This window comes from Alexandromys fortis, unplaced genomic scaffold, assembly GCF_014885135.2.
Source record: "Alexandromys fortis isolate MF-2015 unplaced genomic scaffold, M_Fortis_MF-2015_v1.1 scaffold_4, whole genome shotgun sequence".
NCBI classification, from domain to species: domain Eukaryota; kingdom Metazoa; phylum Chordata; class Mammalia; order Rodentia; family Cricetidae; genus Alexandromys; species Alexandromys fortis.
The window spans coordinates 20,559,504-20,584,887 of NW_026067944.1; the positions used below are offsets into that span (position 1 = coordinate 20,559,504).

Sequence of the window (25,384 nt, forward strand, 5' to 3'; positions counted from 1 at the left end):
TTTAGACTATGAATGCAAAACAAGACATACAATGGGAAACAGCGCCTCGTGTGGCTTCAGAAATCCGAGCTATAAAAGTTCAAGGCCAAAGTTATAAAATGAGAATAAAGATGAGATCAGGAGCAACACAAACAAACAATATTAATGTGGCTTGGTCACTGAATAAATATGGAAGAAGAAAGAAGTGGATATTTGTCATGTTTTTTTTTTTTTTGTGCAAAGAGTTGGTGGTAAACTTGCTAAAAGTAGAATAGGAAAAAGTTTTGTAGCATGAATGAGATGATTTGGGGGCATTCTGAGTCACAGATTCCTCTGGGGTGGTCAAGTGGAAATTCCATAGGTGCATCACTTCTAGACTGAATTTGAAGTAAGAGATCTGGGTTACAGAGCTGAAGAGATGGTTCAGCAGTTAAGAGTGCATATTATTCTTTAGTCGGTTTCCAATACCTATACAGGGTTGCTCAAAACTGCCTGTAGCTTGAGTTTCAGAATATACGACCCACTTCTGACCTCCGTGGGTTTTAACACCCATGCATGTATATCCACATGTAGACCCTCGTGCATAGCCTAATTCCTTCTCAAAGATCTAGGCTTGAGGTGAACATTTGAAACTGACCGGCACATGGATTATAACTGAAGGAATTAACATAGATGACCTATGAAGAAAATAAGAAATGCAAATAAACAGAGAAAAAGAAGGCTACTATCTACAACATCAAGATTTAAGACATGATCCCAAGAAAACAATAACCAAAAGAGACTGAAAAAGAAGAGCCCGACTGGTAATGCAGGAAATACAGGTGGAACTACATCATAAAAAGCCAAAATAGAAAGCTGTTTCAAAAAAATGTGATACCCAAGCCTTCACAAAGCTTCAGGAAACACAAAGAGGAATGTTTAGCTGGATTTAGCAGGGAGGTACACAGGTTCAGGAGCAGCCTCAAATGGACAATTTTTAATAACATTTAGGAGGTAATAAAGAGGAAATACAAAGTCAAAATAAAGTTCAATACATAACGATAACTTTGATTTCCAGATACCAGTCTCTTACAGGCAACATAAGTCGAGAAAATATTTTTTGACTTTTGTTTTAATATTTTTTTTGAAAATAAAGTGTTCATGCTTTCACTATTGAGGGAAAATCCTAATTGAAACATACTACAAAATAAGTCCACCTTCATGGAAGAAGACATCACATCACACCCCTAAAGCCAACTCATTACTCATTACCTCTGGGCTTCTTGTGACCCAGGGCCAACAGACTCCCCGGTGGCTGTAGCAAAGCTATCTACCTGTGAAGTGACTCTAGTCAGCATCTGTAATAGACAGACACAGCACTTTCTTAACTGCATTTTGACCCTGTGAGTAATCATCTTATTTATAAAATATTCAGGAAGAATGTCAAATCAGAAAACGACCAAAGAAATGGAAAAAGGATAGATAGGTCAAGGCAGATGCAAGGTGCTGATTGAGAGCCCGAGGTACATGATGAAGTGACTGTCATTCTCTAAGAGTCTCACCACACACAGGTCGGAAGTTGCATCCTTCACATAAAGTTGTCAGATTGGTTCAATTCGTAAACCTAATCTCTCTGAAAGAAAGGGAAATTTTAGTGAGTGATTTTTCTCTCCTTGTTCATGACAGAGGCACATGAACTTTTTGTTTTAATATATTTTTGTTTGAGAAACAAAATGAGCCAGAGTTCCCAGGGTATCATACCTGAAACTAATCTTTATTCTTATTATCACAAGAGCCAGAATTGGATTTCCTTGTCCTCCCGTTTGAACCATATTCCCACTATCATCCACACACTCTGTTTCTAATCTCAGAGAACTGAGACATTTTATTGTAATGAGATGGCCTGGTTGGTTTTGTGTTTATAAAACAACAACAGGCTCCACATGAGAAGCCCCTTCATCTCCCAAGTTCCAAGAACACTTGCCTGTCCCAGATTAATGTTGGATTAAGGAAACATGACCTTTGTGATCGAATGCCTCTAAAACATGCCAGATGGGGAGATGGCATAAGAGTGCTTGCTCTTCAAACATGAACATTAATCTGAGTTTGAATCCCCAACACCCATATTAAAAAAAAAACTGAGCATGACTGTGTGTGCATGTATCCCCAGCATCAGAGATAGAGATAATAGAAGCTCAGGAGCTTGCTGGCCAGGCAGCTGGTCAAACCAAAACGGCAAACTTCCAATTCAGTGAGAAATCCTGTCTCAAGGCTGTATGGCAGAAAATAAAAAATTTGATGTCCTGCTCTAGCTTCTTCATGACCACATTTATGCAGCCCACACATTTATGCAGTATGTATGCTCTGTGTGCGTGTGTGTGTGCATGTGTGCGCAGAAGAGGCTAAGTGGGTAATGCACAGCCATTATTAGCTTCTCCTTTACTCCAGTGTCCCCAACTCCAGGTTTCTCTCATTTCTACACCAACACAGACATTGTTCTTTCATCAAAAATATACCCATGGTTTTTATTTCACCCTTAATTGCCTTAATTGTCTTAAGAATTCACTTGAGAAACTTTTGCTCTTTGTCTTGGCAATGGTAATAAGTGGAGGAAAAATTAAGATAACTAAGGAGAATAAGGAAGGCTATGGAACCCACAGTTAATAGTTTGATGCCAGCAAATTAGAAATTTCATAAATCGCATTGGTAGCCTTTCCTTGCAAATTCCTGAGTGTTTTCTACAGAAAAGATGTTGAGCCAAGGCTTTCAGGACTGGGAAGAGCAGTTCTTACTCGGATCTTCTGCTGATATCCCTCTGCCTGATATTTCCCCATAGGCATATTCTCATTTCTGTAGGGCTCCCAATGCACTATTTTAAAAAGTATGGACATATCTGAGATCACAGTGATTAATATAAGAATGTCATTAAATCCAGCTAACTGCTAACAGATTTTCAAAATTACCTTCTTGATGGAGGCATGAAACCTTCCATAAATATAATATCAATGTACCCTCATTAATCACTTTATAATAATTTCCTCTCAAAGAGTTATTTGTAATTGTCCCATGGTACTTGAGATCAGGGTTATGTGCAGAAGAACATTTGAACCAATGCCTGACTGTCCTTCTGTTTCTTCCCTCTATTTGTTCTTGCTCCCACAACACTCAGGATCAACCTTGTAGTTCCCAATTAAAAGCAGGTATAATCCTATAAAGTCTAGGGATTTGTCTGGCTATCTGAAGATTAATAACACAAAGTGGTCTGTTTACCATATGGTGTCCTTTCACTAAGCCCTACCTACCATCCCCAGCTTACCACATCTCCCTGCACATCTATTGTCCATCCTTTCCAGCGCTCCAGGCTCTGATGTCTGTTAAGTCTACTAGATTGCAGTCAGCTAGCTGCATTTTTTGGCAATGCTACAAAAAATGCAATCAGGAAATAACACTCCTTGGGCTTAGTGTATATAGCTCAGTGGTAGAACCCTTGCTTGCTTACTATAAGCAAGTTCCTCCTTTCAATGCTTAGTATTGCAAAAAGAAAAAAAAAGAGGAAGGGAAAGAGTAGGTCGTGGGTAAAGAAAACATTTCCAATTCTGTTCCAAACCCGCTGCAAATCACTGGCAAACAATTTTGTGCTTTTAAAACATCAATTCAGTGATGATATCTGGGGATATGCAGCAATTTCTCAGATAGATGGGCTGGTCTAGAATAGTCAATGAGCTCATTAGTCATGTTTTGCTCAAGCCAAAGCACATTGTAAATATTTTCACTATTCACTGGCCATAGTTAGGGATCTTGTAAATGAGTATTTCTTTAACTACCATCGTCCTTAGTACATACAATTGTATGGTTGAACTTTCAAGCACTTGCTTTCTAGTGAATGTGGAAGGTAGAAATACAGCCATGTCAACAGTGTAATGCTTCTGCTTCAGAAAATGATGAGAAACCTAAGACCAAATAGCACTATCATCTTGTATTCCATTAATAATCTTCAACAATTTAATATACAATTTTCCATCCATTTTCAAAAGATTTTTCCCAGTGCTGACTAGGTTCTGTATTATCAACATCTACAAAATTGTTTATGTCCATAAACAAGCCATAGAAAATGCATTTTGTTTTGATTTTTGTTTATGACACTTTATTGGTGTTTTATCATACAGAAATAGCTGCCTGGTCAAACCTGTGCATAAATTGTACGATAATCAGCTTTGTGAACGGAAGGAAAGAAGGAATGAAGGAATGAACATATGGAGGAAGAAAGGAAAGAAGGAAGGAAGGAAGGAAGGAAGGAAGGAAGGAAGGAAGGAAGGAAGGAAGGAAGGAAGGAAGGAAGGAAGGATATAAAGTATTGGTCAGAAAGTGGAAGTTACTGCCCACCCATTAGAAAATCTAAACTGAATGAACCACTCTATGAACAATTCCAGTGCTGCCTATTAATACTGATAGATACATATCCTGTGTTATAAACAATAGCAACTAGGGCCACATTTTGAGCTGTGCTGTGTGCTAATCATTGTGTCTACTGGGTACTTTCATTACTACTTCCCTTAGTTATCATGTTCCCATGGCTCAGAAAAGGAAAGGGGGATGCAAGGAGGCTGCTTGTCAAAAGAATACAAGAAATAATTATTAGATTAATAACAAAGTTCATCATCTCCAGAGTCCATATTCACTTAGACTTTGCAGTATAGAACAACAGAAAAATCTCCAGATCTTTCTCAGCCCTGCACTATACTGAACATATGAATATAAGAAGGTACATTTTTATTTTTCCAGTTAGATTCTCTTTGTGCTAAATAAGACTTCATAGATGAAGTTTACTAAAAGGCCTTTAAAATATTTTGGTGTATCACAGCCTGTCGCTTTCTTTTTTTTTTTCTGAGTAATACAGAGTAAATACAAATATGTTGAGCACATACTCCCCCTCAAAGATAAACAGCAGATAAATAGTCATATACTCCTTAAACATCCTCCTGAAATGCACAGCCACTTAAAGAACATTGGCTGTGGACAGATATAACTACTACAATATAGAGAGATGAAGGAAATACAGCAAGATCATAGTTCCAGAATTACATCCTTGGGCATTTCTGTAGATTGGATTTTCTGGTGCTGCACATACTTGCATTGCTTCTTTCTTCCTGCAGTAGCAGCCATTACATCACGGCGTTTTCTGCTCAGCTCAGATGCTGTGCTGCTGTCATTGTGGAGCACTGGGAACGGATCCCATGAAGAGATAATGACAGACACTCCCAATGCATCGTGGCTGCATGTGATGTGATGTTTGTTTTTACTCTGGATTATTTCCTCACCGAAGACGCTTTCTTTGAGACCCAGTCTCTCTTGTGGGACCGCATGCTGGGTTCTCAGAATTCAGAGAGATTATATTAATTATAATTCCTGTATGTTTCACCAGGTAGCAATCTTATTATGCATGTTAAATAATCTGAACAATTAAAAACAGAAGAATTAATTAATAAAATCTGACAAAAATTAATGCCTACAACCTAACACCGTTAAGAATCATACTGAAAATATTATACCTACATTACCCATAAGCATTAAGTAGAGGCAAGATACATGTTTTTAAGCATTTTATACTTTAGGATATTTTAGTCAAATCATGTTTTAATTTTTAGTCTCAAAATTTTCTTGGTAATTTGTGATCAAGTTAAATAATAGGCTCTATTGAAAAGAATGCAATGTAAAATCTTGAAAATCTGAAAGAATGCAAAGTAAAATTTTCTTTCAATGACTTTCTGAAATATAAATATACTCAAATGTTGACATAAGAGTTAACCAAGTATAGAAAAGAATAGCCATTGAAACATGAGAACTTCATGTGAAATTGATACTATACCTTAGTGTTGAAAGTTAAGGTGAGAACTGCTGCATCCTGCATACAATATATACTTTTAAAATATGAACTTCTAGATATGCTATGAAGAAGTTTCAGGTGAGCAACTCCACTAATCACCAAGGACCAGAAATTTCCACAATCTCAGCAAAAAAAAAAAATAGACTGAATTTATCACTGTACAGATTTGATAAGAAAGGGCATTTATTGTTTATTAGGCAATGTAGAGAATTCATGTGAGGATGATAGTGCCAACTCTGAAAGCCAGAATAGAGCAGCATTTTTCAACCTCAGTATAAGATAAAGTGAAATCAAAATTGCCACACAGGCACTGTAAACAATGTGGGGCCTCTGACCTTACTAAATCAAGTGCCAAGGCAGCTGCAGAAAAGGCCAGGAAGTTAACTAGTTTACTAACGTGTGTGCGAGAAAGAAAATTATGACATTGCAAGATTTGGGGAGCAAATGTGAATGCTTTTCAGTGGGGAAACATTCCAGCCCTTTACTGGCTGTACGGGGCGTTTGTTCTTCGATCGGTTTTCTACAGTTATGACACAGTTAGCAATTCACATTCCCACTCACCAGTTGCAAAAAATTGTAAAATCTCAAGAGTTGCACCAGTGTCATCTCAGTGTAGATAAAGAAACTCATCTGCCTTTCCCCGTGCATCAAGAAGAATGTGAACTAGGTTTCAAGATACAGGTCTATAATTCTGGAACTCCAGAGGCTGAGGCAGGAGGATCAAGAGTTTGAGGCCAGACTGAGCCACATAGTGAAATACTATTTCAAACAAATAAATAAAAACAAAATAAAAAAGGCATAATAAAATGAAGTAAATATCAATTCAACTATTTTTTTAAATTTTCTTCCATTTTAACAAAACTCTCTTAACAGTAATTCCATTTATTAAAGCCATATTGGTCTAAAATAAGACACTCACCTTTCTAACCCTTGGTTACTTATGCTAATAGGCAATAAGGGTATACTAATCTTTTGAGAGTTAGTTGTGAAGTACAGCAGTATTTCTTAAAAGATATGCTATAGACCCTGACTAAATAATTCAAGAAAATTATACAGAAACTATTTTGAATTCTCTTGCATATTCAGAGGGCATTCTTGACAATTAGAGATTTTAAGGAATGCTGCCATTCAAAAATCTAGATGAATCTGTTTGCCACGATGGCTCTTATTTAGTATTTCATATATGAATTTTTATTTGATAGTATTTGTTAACATATATACAGCTAAGAAACTTGGAAGAAACATTGCAGCAGTCCAGAATCTGTCATTAGATGGCCATGATAGCTTTTCAAATTTGGGGCATGGCTCATTTTTGTTTTGTGTAAAATTGTGAATCATTCTGCTATTAACTAGATGAAACAGCCCACAGTCAAATAGCATTATCATTATGGCTTAGATCCAGAACAGGAATTATAGAAATGTACTAGAACTGAATACATATACAAAAGCCAAAAAGCCTCTGAGTTGATCCCTAATTTCCTTTTGTATATGTAGTAGGAGCTTGTGTATGCTGTACTCTATATTAGGTATGGGTTTCCTTTAATGGTGATTTTACTTTTAAAAAACCTATTCAGTTCTATTTTGAAGTTTGATCAATGAATTCATCATTAAAAGGAGAACCATCACAAGAACAGTGGGGGCAGGTAAAAGGATATGAATTCCTTTTTTCCATTTACTTATTGTTTTGCATACCAGCTGCAGTCCCTCCCCCTCCTCTTTCCTCAGTTTCCCCCCTCCAAGCCTCCCTCATCCATTTCAGTTATGGAAAGTGCTGGTCTCAACACAACATGGCATTATCAAGTTGCAGTAAGATTAAGTACCTCCCCATGTATTTAAGGCTGAGCAAGGTGACCCAGTATGAGCAGTAGAGTCCCAAAGGCTAGAGAGAGAACCGGAACAACAGCCCCGGTTCCCACTGTTAGGAGTCCTCCAAGAGGACCAAGCTACACGACTGTAACATACATGCAGAGTGTCTAGTCCAGTCCCTTGCAGGGGTTGTTAGTTCAGTCTCTGTGAGCCCCTATGAGCCCAGGTTAGTTGATTCTGTGAGTTTTCTTGTGGTGAAGGGTGTGGATCCTAAGAGGTCAGAAGTGGTGAACTCTCCATGCAAAGAAAGTGGGTAGACTAAGCTTCAAATTTCATGAGAGAGAAAAATAAAAAGGAATATAGGAAAAATGGGTTTTCTAAAGATCTATCAAGTATTATATCCATAGTGACAAAAAGCAGAAAATGTCAAAAAGAAATAACTGATTTGATTTTTTTAAAAAAGGGTTTTGCTTGCTGAATAGGACAGAAAATTAGAATTCATTCAAATGGAGAAGAAAAATATTAGCTACAAGAATATTTCAAAAAATGATCAAGTCTGGTCATTCTGGCTTTTAAATGCTATGATTTATTTCCCTGCAGAATGCCAGAATCCCCTGGCGACGGTCCTGAATATCCATTGTTCGTCACAGTTGGTGACTGGTTGGATTCTATAAAGATGGGGCAATACAAGAGTAACTTCATGGCAGCAGGTTTTACAACGTTTGATCTGATCTCAAGAATGAGCATCGAGTAAGTAGTTCTAGGCTTATTTCTGTAATTAGATATTTTGCTCATGGAATTTCAAATTTACACATCCAAATCAAGAATACTATTCCTAAGGCTAGTATGTGATTTCTGTCATTATCATTCCAGTGGAAGCTGTAAGTTAAACTCTCATCTATTATTCTTTTAAAGAATATATTTAATTCAAATAGATTTTTAACATTGTTGTAAATGCTTCCCAGATACATACTGATCTTATTAAAATCATAGAAATTACATCAACATAGTGTTTGTTGCCTTGGTAAATTGTTATTCATATATATATTTATATTCAGCTCCTACTGCCATCATTAGATCAATCTGCTTACTCTAATGTGTTACCATGACATTGTAGAGATCCTTCTACGTACTATCATGATCAGACATCTTACATCCTCTCAAAGACCATCCTTTATCTACATCTAATAAAAATGTTCAAATGTGGATTAAAATATTATAATAATTAGATGGCACCATTAAATTACCATTGTTTTAAGATAGCTATGCCTAGGAAGGTGAACATCCAAACTGGCTAGGCTCCCACCAAGCCGGAACATGAAGTAGGATCAGAACCCCTTGCCATTGACCTTGGCTTCTCATCAGTCCTCATGGACGGAGGGGGGAGGACCTTGGACTTTCCACAGGGCAGGGAACCATGACTGCTCTTTGGATTAGAGAGGGAGGGGGAGAGGAGNGGAGGAGGTGGAAACTTTTTTTTTCTTATTCTCAATAAAAAAAATAAAAAAAGATAGCTATGCAAGTTCATATGGTTCAAAATAATGACAGCTTTTAAAGTCAAATACTAAATGTTATTGAACTTATGAACTATTTATCATATATGCACAAATAAGTACAGAGAATGAAGTAACAAATTCCAATGTATCCACCACCAAGTTTATGAGATAATCCATTCATAGAAACAGTTGAAGCTCTGTGTGTACTCCAATTCTACCACCTCTCCTACTCCCATTCCAAGGTCATCATTGTCCTGTATTTAATGTTAATTAGTCTGTATATATCTAATTTAGATATTTCATATAAATTTTAAAATTCATCAAGAGGCTATGTATTTTTCTTGGCTTCCTCCCACCCAACATTTGAGATTCATCTGTTCTCACACCTATAAATCTAGTTCAGCAGTTTAGGCTACTATGTGGGGTTTTCTTATATGTCTCACTGTCTTTTAAATTTGTATTAATATAAGTGTTTTAGAATTGTATGATTTTTGTATTCATTTTTTGTGTATCTCTTAAGCATAAAAGTGAAATTAGTGTAGGGTTGTAGAATATGTGCGTGTCCTCCTTATTTATTTCCACAAAATTGCTAAATTTTGCTTAATGTTATTTTCATACTCATATTATGCCCCTACATGTTCTACATTTTCTATGACTGTCGCAAATTTATATAATTACTTCAATTATAAGTAGCTTTATGCCTAATAGAAACGCAAGCATTCTATCTGGATATGGAATTTTTCTTTATATCATTTAATTTGAGATTAAATGAATTTGTAAATATTTTATGGAACAAGGGAAAAGAAAATATAAAATTTTGCTATTTATTTATATGACTACTTAACTATTAACCAACACATTTATTCCCATATATTTAACATAGCTACATATTCGTTTACTCATGCTTTTGTTTATTAAAACTATGTGCTCAAAATCTTTCTCTTTCTCTTCCCCCATCCCTTGCTCTTTCTCTCTCCTCTCCCTTCTCTCCCTCTTCATACTCTTTCAGTGATATTAGACGAATTGGAGTCATACTCATTGGACATCAGAGACGAATAGTCAGCAGCATACAGACTTTACGTTTACATATGATGCACATACAGGAGAAGGGGTTTCATGTATGAAAGTACTATAAACACCTGTATTTTGTGCCTCAGCATTTCTACAAAGAAAGATATACCCTCTACAACTCATTCTTCTGATTCTCCAGACATCCCTTCACAACCCACAGTCTCCTGTTCAGACTCTGGCTGCACACCTTACGTTTATGCTTCCACCCTGGATTCCAATATCCTGCTACACAGGTCCTCTCTGAATAGCCTGCAAATGAAACCCTGGCCCACTGCAGATTATCACTACATAATGATAAATAACTCAGCATGAATGTGTAACTTTGTATAGAAATGTTTGGGAAGTGTTCATGGACTTAACCTAAAGGAATGTGTTCAGGTGTGGCATCTTCAAAGATGTACGTAGCGTTTGATGATAGATAAGAAAGAAATAGTTGACCATTCTTCCATGTTTTGTGATCAAGTAGCTTCCAACTTGACATGCTTCTTTTTTTGATAGCTTCGCTCAACTCTGCGGGTTGTACTATTGTTTTATTTTCAATAACTTAACTGTTGGTGCCTGATGTTACAACGATTTGCAGAAATGCTCAATGACTCCATGTAGTGCATTTGTGTCATACAGGTGTGAATACAGTATGAAGGGCATTGTTGGGGAGGGAGATGGACAAAAATACTGTGCTTTTAAATATTCTAAGGCTGGGTTTGTCTATATTTTTAAATTAACTTTATAGGGTTCTACACATTTCATAGTAGGTGGTTGTTTAGAGGATTTTCCCCCTCTAATTTTTTACTAACTATGCTGTATTTCTCTAGTATGTTACAAGAATTACCCTTGGAAAGACCAAGAGTGAGTCCATTACTCTGATAGTTTTCATAGACAGACACATGGAGTAAACCTATGGCTGTTGCCTTGAATTCATCCTCACGAGTATGACAAACAATTATCAAAGCATTGAGAAAGTATATTGTTCACAACGTGACCTTTTTCTTAAATAAAAGTTCTAACATAGTAGCCATAGACTAAATGGGAAATGATTTACTGAATTTAAGATAGCTTGCAGTGCCCCAATGTTATAAACGCAACTAGTTGATGGATAACTGGTGTTCTTCCAACTTTAACAATTCAAATATTTTGTTCACAAAAATAAGTTATATGAACACTTTGAGGTGTTCTCAAAATCTTCTAAGAAATTAGTATGGATACCATAAACATGATGTAAATAGATCTCACATTTAAGCATATATATATATGCACATATATAATGTGAAAATTGCAGTCTATTGTAGTATATAAAAATAACACATCTGAGATGTGTTGTCATAATCTTCTCTGAGGCTTACAGCAAAAAAAAGCAAATGTATTTTTCCAGTGAATTTGTCAGCTTATCAAAATAGTGCTCCTTTTAAAACAAACTCAACTATAAAATTATCTGCTCCCATGAAATCACAAAAATTACCATCATGATGAGTGAAGAATAAACTGGTTATTGAAGAAAGAAAAATGCAGATCAGATTGTCTAAAGATGCAGATAGTGAAATAACTTTTATTCAATGTCAGAGACAAAGGCATCCTCTCCACATCCCTAAATTCCTGCTGAAATTCTACGAGAGGATAAAACTGTTTCCACTTAGGGATCCTCATTCTTTTCCTTTTAGTTTTGTTTGTAAGATTTTTGTTATATAAGATCCTTCTACATTTTTTTCGCTGATTCATCTTCCTGGTTTTGCTCCTCCTGTTGAAGCTTAATTTTTCTCATTTCAACAACAACAAAAAAAGCATGTATAAAGATAAAAGGGTGTCTTTAAAGTATTCCTTGACTAAACAGAAAAAGAAAAGAGTGGAATTCCATCCCTTTTTAAGCAAGTGTGTCAGAAATAGCTGGTAATATTTTCTAGCCATTTTCATGCATGGCCATGCATCACTCATAGACTCTCGGCAATTCGCTTAATACATTTACACAAATCTGGATACATTTAGGAGAAATATAAAATTTCCATATTTATCTGTCTTTAAATATCTATTAAATGATAACAGATGATTAAATTTATTAATCATATATATTTATTTTTATAAAACAGCAAAAAGGTATTTAGAAAAATAAGAAATAGAATAATATGGTCCATCATAGGACTCTGTCCACAGCATCTGTATGCCTTGATGAAATAAACTCTATAGTAGTGTTTAAAATTCTGTGGGATTTACATTCAGTAATGGCAGCATTAAGAATCTGTTAATAGTTTTCATTTAAAAGTGTGATGATGTAATTCTATTTCTAGTTAATTTGCATTTCTAAATATGTCTTTCCTGATTTATTAAAACATTCTCCTTCTATTCTCTAATCCCATGTCCTCTTCCTAGTTTTGTAAAATTATGTTTATTTACCAAGCTATGAGCATGATAACATTAAGTGTAATATGAACTTCATTATGGACAGAACAAGGCAGAAATATGTGCAAAATTAAACATAAACATTAAAATATAAGAATATTTCTTTGCTGCCTAATGGTCATGCACCTTGTGATCCAAGAGAAATTAAGATCTCAGAATATAGCTGGGCGGTGGTGATGCACGCCTTTAATCCCAGCATTCAGGAAGAAGAAGCACGGATCTCTGTGAGTTCAAGGCCAGCCTGGTCTACAAGAGCTAGTCCCAGGACTGGCTCCATAGCTACAGAGAAACCCTGTCTCAAAAAAGCAAACAAACAAACAAACAAAAAAAGATCTCGGGATGTTAATGGTTAAAATATCAAATGCAGATGTCACTATAACATGAAACATTCTGAGATTTCCCATTCTGAGGTTTACTGGTGCCTGTGATCAATAACTAAATTTATTTGATATATACAATCATAAGATAATTATTAAAAAAATAAGCTAATGGATTTCATAATTATAGTTAGGAATAATCCCTTATAACTAAAAAAATACATATACATTATGTACTTGCTTTTAAGAAATCTTCATCAATTCTAATGAGTGAGTTCTTAGATTTTTGAAAATCAGACCATGTAAATTTTTTTTATTCTCTCACAAAGTCAACTTCTGGTCTATAGCCAAAAATGTAAAACGAATGTACAATCAAGAACAAAGATGGTGTATTGAAATCATTCAGCTAAAAAGTATCTGAAATGATGACAATGTAACAGGAAGGAAGAATTATAAAAAATTTGCAATATTGTTCTACAACTGCTGATAAGTGTGTTACACATGCTATAATCACAGATTTATTATACTGAGTATCACTCCCTAAAACCTACCCAGCTGTAAACTGGATAAGGCAGCCTTCCAGTTCCAACTCAAAAGCCTCTCACAGCCCATAATAGAAAAAAAGGCAAATTTAATCTGTGAAAAGTAAAGTTTTATAAAGTTCTCTATGGCAGTGATAGTGAAGAGGAAATAGCATATCATCTAACCTGTGTTCTAAATGTCTCTTTTGATATCTTTCAATATTAAATGTACACTCTAGGAGAAAAATCAGTTAACTTTCATCTCAAGATTTTTACCAGTATTGTTTCTTTTTCTATTCCTTTATTAATTTTTTTTCAGCCCCCATCCAATCACTTTTCTTTCTCAGGTTCTATCAATGTACTCATTATATCAGTATAGCAAAACACAGCAAGTCTAAAAAAAAGCCTTGTAAATTTCCATGGAAGCAGCTGAATGGCAGGGTAGGTTGAAAAAATTATCTATTGGGTCTTTGCATACAAATGGGAGCCCTTCAAATTAGAAGGTGTGAGTTCTGACTTTGCCTAACAGAAAATTAAGCACAAGGGGAAAAATTCAAAATAGAATATTGCTCCTGTATCTTCAGTTAGTTAAGTCAAATATTAAATAAAAAGAAATTAGTATTTTAATAACCCAGTGTTAACTTAGGAAATCTGTGTCTTTAAACATAAAAAGGTTTAAAGCAGATGAGTCAGTTGTTACATTATGATCTCCTTAACTTTCACAACTTGAATTTCATGCAGTCAAATAAACTCATATCTATAAATAATCAAACATATTTGAGGGGCTGGAGACATGGCTCAGAGGTTAAGAGTATTGCCTGCTCTTCCAAAGGTCCTGAGTTCAATTCCCAACAACCACATGGTGGCTCACAACCATCTGTAATGGGGTCTGGTGCCCCCTTCTGGCCTGCAGGCATACAGACTATTGTAAACATAATATATAAATAAAAAACATATTTGATACTTTATTTAAACAGAAGAGGAGTAGATTAGGTACAACTGAGGACGTTCATTTGTCTTTCATGTGTTCAAGTCATACTTTTCCTTTTTATGATCAACATTCCCAACATTCTTTCTCATTTTTATATTGTTCAGAAAAATATACATTTTACTTACCATAGTTGAATAAAACAGCATGTTTCCCATACACATAATTATTTTTTCACAAAAATGAATTTAAGTACACTGTGGTTGGCCACTCTTAATCCCTGAGTTTAAAGTTTAGATTGGAGCCTGGCAGTTTGCTATAGTGACTCTTTCATGTGGGATTAGATCTTGCTCTAGAATAAATCTAAACAAGTAGGAGTTAGTCAAGTGTGAAGTGCATGTTAATTTCCCATCAGAAAGATATATTTTGAAACTTGGAATCTCTTAAAATTCTTCCCAAAGACCCTTACTTTTTTTGGTAGTGGAAATCATGCTTTGTGGGTTCTCTAGGCTCTTACCATCAGAAGTCAGTCCATATATGAACTTATTCTTCTGATAACCTGTAAAAACATCATTTCATTTCAAACCAAACCAAAACTAATCTCATACCTGAGCTAATTTTTCTAGTAGATGTAATAATATGCACTTCAAAGTTTACACAAAATCCTTTCCAACAGGATCTGTTAACCAGGGAAAGAAGTGATTGCCCATGACTAAAATGAACAGAGTCAAAGGGAAGAAAAACCTTATATCGCATAAAAATAAATGTCCCATCTTCATTAAAAGTCAAGATTTAGGCATATGCTTTAAAGATTTATTAGAAAAACAGTAGGGTTTTGTTATACAGAGATGTGAAATGAAACATGTGTCTCCTGGGAATAAAGTTGGAATGGTCTAGAAGACACAGATCATCCAGACATAATTGAACTAACCTCTTTTACTGACTAGTAGTTAGATTCAAATTATCACTAGATCAAATTATTTTGAGCATCTTTATAATTTGGCTTGATTTATATATAACGAAGCTTGAGTTCTTTAATCCTGGATCAAGGGTTTTCTCTTTTGTTGGCAGATTTCTCTTTTGAAGTCACAGAATGGATCTAAAAGTTTAGCTTTTCAAGTTACTGAATTTTAAAATAAAACAAGTTAAGAGAGTTTCAATGTCTAAGGGAGGTAAAGGACTTCTAAAACACTTCAATTTTTCCAAAAGAATTTGACAATTAGAATATCTGTACATCTCAGAGATGTCAAGTCACTTCCACATTATTATATTTTACACTATTCTAATGAAAGCAATTTTTATAAACAAAACAATGTTCTTTCTTAAATTGATATACTCATTAGTCAAACTACCATTTTTCTTCAAAAAAGGATCTTTGATTTGTTTCATATTAAGAGAAATTTTCTCACATAGCAGAGACAGTGGGAAAAAAAGAAATTTTCAAAGGATAATTCCCCTATCTTAAGAACAATCATTTTTTGTTAAAAATAGCAAAGCCACTAAAGAATTATTACCTGTCAAAACAGGATAAAGGATAATGTAATACAGAGAGTTCTGCATATTAGGAAGGTGTACCATTGAGCCACATCCATCCCAAGGGAAAATTGTTTTCATTTTGTATTAGCAAAGAAGGTACAGATTAACTACACATTTATCCCACAAATTGTAAATTCAATAAGTATTTATTCTATTAATGATACTCTTTCAAGTAACACATCTGTTCTTAACCATGTTTGTACATCATATTTATATCTTCTATTGGCCTTTAATTTGTCACAATAGCATTTTTAGTTGGTATGTTATCAAATCAAAGAGGAATTCAAAATAACTAAAATGCTACTTCAGGATCCATACTCAGTTGGCTCAGGATCTTCAATTCAATAGCCCTCATTAAAGGAAGATCCAATGCTGTCTCCACATAGTCCATGATTATAAAGAAAACTCTGGGGACATAAGAATTATTGTTTTCCATATATCCTGTTCAGATTTTATATTTAGTCCTAATCATAATTGTCTACATGAGGTAAACATGAACTTGTGTATGAAGCAATATTGATATGAACTATTATTATTGTTTGTGTTTTTGTACTGGTGCTCCAGCCCAAGGCAAGCACTCTACCACTGAGTTACTCCCCCAGCTGGCATCAGAACATTGCAGTACAGTTTGTTCGTATCTGTAATTCCTACATAAGACATGCTTCTGTTTTCTCTCTTCTAGAAAGAGCCAATATCATTTGAAGTGTTTGAAATCATGGTACAAGTGTGAAAAAAAGCCAGTTCCTAGAAATAAACTACACATTTCCAAGGTTTTATCTGTAATGCTCTGAGGCTTCTGGAATGTCACAAATCTTTTCTACGTTGAGTTATTTGTAGACTTAGCTGCTTGTGCTTTAGACAGAGCTTGCTTTAACGTGTTTTTCATTTAAGCTTATCTTCATTCAGTCTGAAAGTCTGAAATTCTATAATTCTGTTGCCTCAATTTAACAGGGGATAATATTCTCTCTTTATAGTTCCGAACTGTCGATATTATTATCATATCCATGATGAAATTTCAGCTGGGCATGCTTTATTAGTTATCATACATTTGTTTTCTGTCACTAAATCTTCTTCAAATAAGGTCGTTAAAAACTCTAAGAAAATAAGAGCTAGTAGCCACTCCCTCACTAAAGAATTTGTAAATGAATGAGTTGTTTTCCCATCAAAGTGGTTGATGTGATCACTGTTAAAATATATTATCTAAAAAATATCATTGTCATATAAGCTCAAAGTATTGTTGAGACAATGCTGAATATTAAGACAATAAATGAATAATAAGGCTTTTAAATTTTTTTTCTGCATTATATGGAAAGCAAATTTTAATGTATTTGAATGTTTTTCATGGGACCTTTTAATTTAATATGTTCTCTCTTCCTGTACTATAGTTGTTCTTCAAGGGAAATTATATTAACATATTGATACTATGCAAATCTCTCATTTTCTTTATTTAAAAGCATGGAGTTTCTGTTCAATTTCATGGTTTTTAATTAGTTCTTTGAGAGTGGAAAAAATATAAATAAAACTTGCAGTGGTAGCATTTTCAGTGAGAGGGGCACACTATTGGAATGGTAGTAACAGAAATGAACATGAGGAAAGCTTGATTTTAAAGGTCACTGAGTGTGTCTCATTTCTGTTATCATACTAATCATTTCGCTATTATGACCCCCCCCCCCAGATTGTGACATTGAAAACCTGTGTGTAGAATATAAATACCTTTGGGAGATTTTCTTTTCCATTAACTTAGTTTTCATTTTGTGTGCAAAGAAAATATCAACAGTTTTAATTTTGTTTTGAAAGGGTAATTTTCAACTAGCAATTGTTGCTAAAATGTTAGCTTTACTTGTAATAACAGCATACATGAAAGGTTTCAAGCATATCAATAATTATAACTTTAATACAGAATGTTACATACAAGCAAGCCAAAAGCTAAGAAAAAGAATAGTTTATGTTAAAGTGGTTACTTCATTTAAAAAGAAAACTATCAGAAAAGAATCAGTTAACATTACGTCATGTTGTTCTCGCTTGTAATTTTGAAACAAATGCATTTTGAGGATGTGAATATTTAATGTAAATAACTACTCATTTTTGTGAAAATATATATTGACATTGAACTAGAAAAAATATCTTATGAAAACACCCAAATTAAACAACTATTTTTTAAAAATATACTAGAAGGCTGTGGTCGTATTTGAATGTTCTTCTATTAATGCATTGATTTCTAAGAAATGTAAGCAAAATGTTTTTAAAATATTAATTCATTAAATGTGACTGTCAAAATATTTTATACATGTTAATGAATTACCCAATTCATGGATTTATTTTTTCTTCTGTCATTAAATTTAAAAGAGTATCTAAAAGATATTGAAGAGCTGACATGAAAGGGTTTACAGTCAACATACTTTTAACTAGTTACTTATATTTTACACAATATTAAATGTTTTTAAAATGTGGTATCTTCCTATAAATTTTATGAGATACTTTTGTTTTTATGAGTCACCCTTGAACTTTAAATGCTTATATTCTTTATTTCCCCCATTGCTTTCAGAGTCACTCCTTAAGAGCTTGGATTTAAAGAACGCAATGGTTTTCTTTAGTCCATTTTTTGAAATCTAGTCTCCCCAAGTAGCCCAGGCTGTCTTCAGTATCATCCACTGCTGTCCCTGGGGGCTGAAAGTACAGAATTGAGTACCAGAATTGCAGCTGCATGTTTTATATTATCATTCAATCACATAATGTTAGGAACTTTTCAATTCTCGAAAAGTTGAAACCAAATGTCATCATATTAGCTACAATTTCTTTTTTTCAAAGGATTATTCTTTTATCATACACTAGTCAGGTATCCTATAAGGTCAGCTAGAAAAAGCAAATTGTTTTGCTTTCCACAAGAAGAAAGTGAATTTTGTATAGTAATGTTTAATTTTTCTAGCAATTTTTTTAACTTATGTTTATCTTGTGTTTAACATTTCACTGAATAGGATGTTCAAACAGAAGCAAATAAGTATTCAATTTTATATAATCTGTTTATCTCTTTCCAAGTTTCCAAAGCTCTCTGAAAAAGTTAAAATACTGCATTCTCCTATTTTACAACTTTAACCACTCTACATTAAATACAGAATTATCTATAATTTAATGTAAATGCTGAGAATAACATGATATGCCTAATTTTTTATCCTATCTATACTATGTAATATTTTAAACAATAGGGAAATAAAGAAAATAATGTCAGTTTACTCACCCAAAACTGTAAAAATCACTCAACTTATTAAAATAAGTATATATACTTACATGCAGATTTATTTTAAATGTGTTTATTATAAATACAGACATCTAGCAATGCACTAAGGATTACAGATGGACAAGACAAGCAAGGTCCAATAGCATAAAATTGACATTTTAATAGTAAAGACAAACAATCACCATGTGTTGTGACCATCATGTTACATACATGTTACAGTTACAGGTGACTGTGACTTCACAGTAAGTGAAGTAAAATAAATTGGTACAGATATGATATCAAACTTCAATCTGGAAAAACATAAAAGTAACATCCATGAGAAAAGCAAGGACAAAGTTACAGGTAGAAGGAGGAGCTAACAGTCAGGAATTTGGAGTGTGGGAGAATACAGAGAGTACGTATAGCAGTAGGAATGAGGAAAAATACAGAATCAAAGTGAGTGAACAAGGCTGCAGTAGATTAATAAAAACGGGTAGCTCATGTTAGAGTAGATATGCTGAAGACAGAGACAAGTTGAAGAGTTTGGGATGATTTAAAACCAGGTTTACTCATCAGTAATTGGAATTGGGATTGGGAATGAGGGATGAAGAGACAGAAAAGACAAAACTAAATTTGCATTTGGGGAACCAGCAATTAATTTAATGACAGTGTGTAGGAGCATTGGAGGGGAAAATCAAATTTGGTTTTGGCTACGCGGTGCCAGAAATAAACAGTAGATATTCAAGTGGAACTATTATGTAGGCGGCTGTGGTCTGGGAGATAACTCAGCAGTAGATTGCTTTACTTGCAAGCTTGATAACGAGTTTAAGCCCAAGGATCTCTGTTTTCTAAAACCTAACATAATCCTACAGCTGGTAGATGTAGTCAAGAAGATCCCTTGAGGCTCGCTGGTCAGCCAGTTTAGCCGTAAGTTCCAGGTTAGTGAAAGACCCGTCTCAGCATACTTGTGGATAGGAACTGAGGAGGGACCCTCAAATTGTCACCTGTCCTCTACGTGCACAAGCACACACAAGTATGCACATATGCATACAGTTGTAAACCGCTGTATCTGAGAGTTCAAAAGAGCTCCTAAGACAGAGGATCAGAATTGACATGCATGAGTCTATATAGCAGCATTTATATTTTCAAACCAAGAGCCCTTTACAGTAGATAGAAAACTATAACCCAGGACTGAGCTTTAAAAAAAATTCAGCGCTTAGGGTTTAGGCAGAGAACAAGAAGTTACCAAAGTAAGCCAAGAAGTTAAAAAAAAAGAAATAAGGTACAGAAAAGAGAAATACAGTTGATTGAGTGCTTTAAGTCAAGATCAGGGCTAGAGTGATGGCTTAACAGTGTATAATGCTCTGGCAGAGTACCTGAGTTTGGTTTTAGCACCGGCATTCAGGAGCTCACAACAGTTGCCTATCACTGTAGCACCAGGGAATCTGAAGCCCTCTTCTAGTCTTTGGAAGCATTCCCACACATGTGCACATACACAGATACATATACATACAAAGTTAAAAATAATAAAAATAAGTCTAATAGAAAAGAAAAAATGAGTCAAGATCACAACAAAGTCATTGGATATGGCAACTTTGTCCAGAACGCGCTCTCTAAAATCCTTACTGAGGGCAGTCTCGACGAAACAGTGAAGTCAAAGCCTGCCTGGAAGAGACTGAGAAGAGAAATACAAATTGGAACTGGAATCTGTGAACAAGTCTTCAGAAGTATTTGTTGTGACAGAAGCCAAGAGAAATAGGATTGTAGCAAAGGAGCTCTGGGGTCAAGAGAGTTCTGGGCTTTGTTTTCTGTTTTGTTTAGATGAAGGATGTTAGAGCATATTTACATACTAATGAGAGTGATTTGGCAGACTGGAAACTGATTATGCAGGAGAGAAGATAATTACAGAAAGAGGCTGAGGATGTACAAGGTTTGTTGGTATTCAAGCAAAGTGTAAAGGTTACTTTTAACAGGAACAGGTCCACAGGACTCCAGTGCAAGGGAAGGGATTACACACCGTGCAGCTAAATTCGTAGATCTGTGGTAGAAAGGCAAAGATGTTTTCTGAGTAGTTTGATTTGAGCAAGAAAAGTCAGGGTAGGGGTTGGGAAGGAAGAGGAGGTTGAAAAAGAGATATGTAATTTGTTAAAGTAGAAAGGTGAATACATATAATTTGTATACACAGATTTGATTGGATTTTATGTATAATAAATAGTGAGGAAAACATAAAATATCTCAAAGGCATCTTCATCATATATATCTTATTAGAAGTCCTGACAGTTGGTTTTTCAAGGACTCTAAAGAGTCTTCTTTGTCCAGATCATAGAGATTGAGGCCTTCTCAAGGGTGTGAGTATTTCTTCTGTTTTCTTATGTATGCTTGCCTATTACAGGGTATATGACAGCAATATTTTGTATATATTCTATTTGAAAAGCTATAAAAATTAAAATTACTTTAGTCTTGAAAGAGGTATGGTATTTATTTAGGCTGTTAATATTTTCAAATTCTATTGGTGGTGTTAAACTACCATAAAAATTTTAAAAAGAAAAAAGATATGCAGATATTAACCTTCTAGGTTAAATTACTTGTTTTGTTTCCAATAGAAAGCACTAAAATATTTTTGCCATTTAGAAGTACAAGGGCAATATAAGGTTGTTTTGTTCATTGTCCCCTTCAACTTAATAGACAGGATTTTTTTTTAACAGTGCTTGGTGCTTCATTTCTGGATAAGCTGTATCTGACATGTGGGAGTTTAAAGATGCATATTTCTTCTTTGGGCTTTATGTGAAATTAGATGGTGACTAATGGGATAAGATTGTTGTCCAGATTTTTGCTGTTCTAGCATAATAAAAATATAAAATGTAAGTATACATGTAAATGTTTATCTGCATCAGCACTTTATTTAGTGGACATCTCAAAAGTTAAATGGTAGACATTTCAATGCACTCAAAATATTAAGTATGAAAGTCTTTGCAAAACAAATCCTAAAATAATACTAAATTGTATATTTCTTTCATTTTAATTTTTTGTGTTTTGAGATAGGGTTTCTCTGTGTGACAGTCTTGATTGTCCTGGAACTCATTTTGTAGATCAGGCTTGACTCAAATTCACAGAGATCTACTTGCCTCTGCCTCCCAAGTACTGGGGTTAAAGGCGTGAGCCACCACCGCCCAGCTAAGTAGTGTATTTCTATAAAATAACAAGATAACATCTGGCTAGAATGGCCTATTTAATTCATCACAAAGATTAAATTTGACTAATTAAAAACTGAAGCCAAAATGTCCATATGTTAAAGACTTGTAAAGACTTGTCTTTGTAAACTGACTGGAAGCCATCTATACTCAAATGTTAGCATTATAGCCGTCTTTTCTTGCAAGAGGGTATAGATCTGCTTGTGACCCTACAAGGAAGGATGGCACCACATTAGGTTTTCTCAGTTTGGAATCATATCACTGTTTAGGGCATATGTGTTTCCTCCCAGGTTGCTTACACAGTCTATGTTTTCTTTTTAGTAGTAATTACAATATGGTAGAGACACAAATGTAAGTAATCGAACTGCAATCCCACCTACTACCTACTTGATCACAGCAGTATCCAGATTTCATCTTATAAAAATCTACTATAATAGTCCATGTAAATTTTCATGTGCTGGCGTGCATACAAGCTAATGGGTGTTAGAGAATGTCCAGTTCTCAATATGAGGGATTGTTTATGGTAAATTGCATTATGTATGTCATATATTTGCTGGAAGAATATGGTGTTTAGCAAAACAACCTGCTGAACAACATAGTAAGATTTTTGTACAGAGTACAAATTGATTATTGTATTTATTTTCTATCATTTCCTAAAAGGCATTATCAGGGTCTTACAGATGGAGAAAGTTGTTTATTAAAAATACCTATTACCAAATAAAAGTTACAGTTTTGATGGTTGAACTTGTGATGTTTTGAACTGTTATATACAAGTATATTATTGAAATTTACTTTTAAGTATATACTTCTAGGTATTGCATAGAAGATTTATAACTCTGTATGCAAAACATACAAATTTTTTATGTTTTTAATCTTAGTTTTTAACTTTTTAAAAACAATCTTTTTATTTTACATACCAATCCCAGTTCCCTCTTCCTTCCCTCTTCCCACTCCTCCCACCTTCCCCTAAACCCCCTCCCCAACCATTCATCAGGGAGGGTGAGGCTTCAAATGGTGAGTCAGCAAAGTCTGTCAGATTACTTGAGGCAGGACCAAACCCTTCATCTCTCCATAGGGAATGGTATCCCTCCATAGGGAATGGGCTTCAAAAAGCCCTAGGGATAAATGCACTAGGGGTAAATACTGGTTCCATGGCCAGTCACCCCACAAACTGCCCAGTCACACAACTGTTACCCACATTCAGAGGGCATAGTTCAGTCCTATGCAGGTTCCCCAGGTGTCAGTAGAGAGTCAGTGAGCTCCCACTAGCTCAATTCAGCTGTTTCGGTGGATATCTTCATTATGGACTTNCTCTCTCTCTCTCCCCCCCCCCCCCCCCGACTAGACTCCAGGAACTACACCCAATGCTTAGCTGTGGATCTCTGCATTTGCTTCCATCAACTACAGGATGAAGGTTCTATGATGACAATTAAGATAGTCTTCAATCTGCTTACAGGGAAAGGGCAGTTCAGGAACCCACTCCACTATTGCTTACAGTCTTAGCTGTGGTCATTCTTGTGAATTCCTGGGAATTTCCCTAGTGCCAGACTTCTCATTAACCCCTTAATGGCTCCCTCTATCAAGATATCTCTTTCCTTGTTCTCCCTCTCTGTCCTTCCCCCAACTTGATCTTCCCAATTCCTACTGTTCTTCTTCCCCCTTACCTTCTCCTCTCCCTCCACCCCTAGTTGTAATTTTTCAAAATAATTAGACTTTGAGGTCTAGACATAAATTCACACATATCACTATAATTAACGGATGCATATTTTTGTAGTGATTTTATAGTGACAAATATTTTATAGGATTTCGATGAATGAAATTATGTATTACAGAGGTAGTTTTTTTCACATGCACATACGGCACACACACAATATCAACTGCTCTAACAAATCTTTACATCACTAGCCATTGCAAAACTTCCAATAAACTATAAATCAGGAAATTTCCAAATTCCTTAGAAGTTGCTGATAAGAAAATACATCTGCACTATTCTGAGTTGAGTAGAAGTAACAAAACCAATGTATCTCTCTTTTATGATTGTTGAACCGTACCTCTGACAAGCCACTTTGATGTGAAAGGTGGTAAGAAGATCTCTGAAACTCTCTTAGACGTGTCTTAAGTGGACTTGAGAAAATCGCCTACTGTTTTAAAAGCTTGCTGTGCTCACAATAAAATCAAGAGAGTCACACTAACTTTATAAGTCAAATGCAATAATTTTAAGTCATGTTTCTGGGTATACTCAAGATAGGTTACAGCTGCCAGTCATCAAAACAGCAGATGTAAACATCTGAAATATTTACATTGTTTTAGGGTTCATCTTTTCAACATTTTCTAGATTGCCAAAGAAAATTTAGTTTAGGTGTGAACTCTTTAATAACAACAAAATAGCATATCAACTACACTTCCCTAAAATAATTGTTTGCCTTTTGCTGTGAAAGTCATCTTAGTTGGGGGTGCAGAGATGGCCCAGTGATTTGAAGCACTTGTGGCTCTTGCAGAGGAACTAACACACACGTTATTATTCCCTTAAAAACGGCAGCGTGGGTGTGTGGACAAACACAGGATAGGCGAGACACGCGCAAAGAAGAGACGGGACACGCGGCTCCCACGTGGGTGCGCTTTAATGGGGAGAGGGAAACACAATAAGGGATGGGGTGTGCGAGACACACAAGGGTAGGGGGTGAGAGAGAGGAGGCAAGAGAGCGAGACCTCGTGGAAGCTCGCTTTTAACGGGCAGGGGGGGGGTGCAAGGTTATCTGGGAGGAATGACCCTCACCTGGGCCGCCAGTGCGCCAAGGTGTTCATACTTCAGGAGGAGTCTGGGAGCTGTAGTTTCCAAGGAATAACATTCCAACTTTTTTGGTTTATTAAAAAAAAATTAAATTGAGGGGGGTCTTAAGGGGTAGGGAATGGGGGCGTAGCCCGGTCTCTCATGACTGCTTCCTGCTGACTTTGGGCGTCGAGGGGTCCAGGGAATGTCCGGTTGGTCCGCTGGCGTTCTGGGCTGGCTGATTGAAGAAGTCACCTCCGTCCGGTTTTTTCTTCTGAGTAGCTGGGTCATCGCTAGGATGCTG

General features: G+C 35.3%; 1 protein-coding gene across 1 annotated transcript in view; it reads left to right on the forward strand.

The window, feature by feature from the left end:
* Positions 1-10,633, forward strand: part of Epha6 (EPH receptor A6) — an 839,925-nt gene extending 829,292 nt beyond the window's left edge. The window contains exons 17-18 of the mRNA XM_050149039.1: positions 8,249-8,398; positions 10,154-10,633. Of these exons, the coding sequence (XP_050004996.1) occupies positions 8,249-8,398; positions 10,154-10,268 (265 nt within the window). The 3' untranslated portion in view covers positions 10,269-10,633. The remainder of the gene's footprint in view (positions 1-8,248; positions 8,399-10,153) is intronic.
* Positions 10,634-25,384: the final 14,751 nt, after the last annotated feature.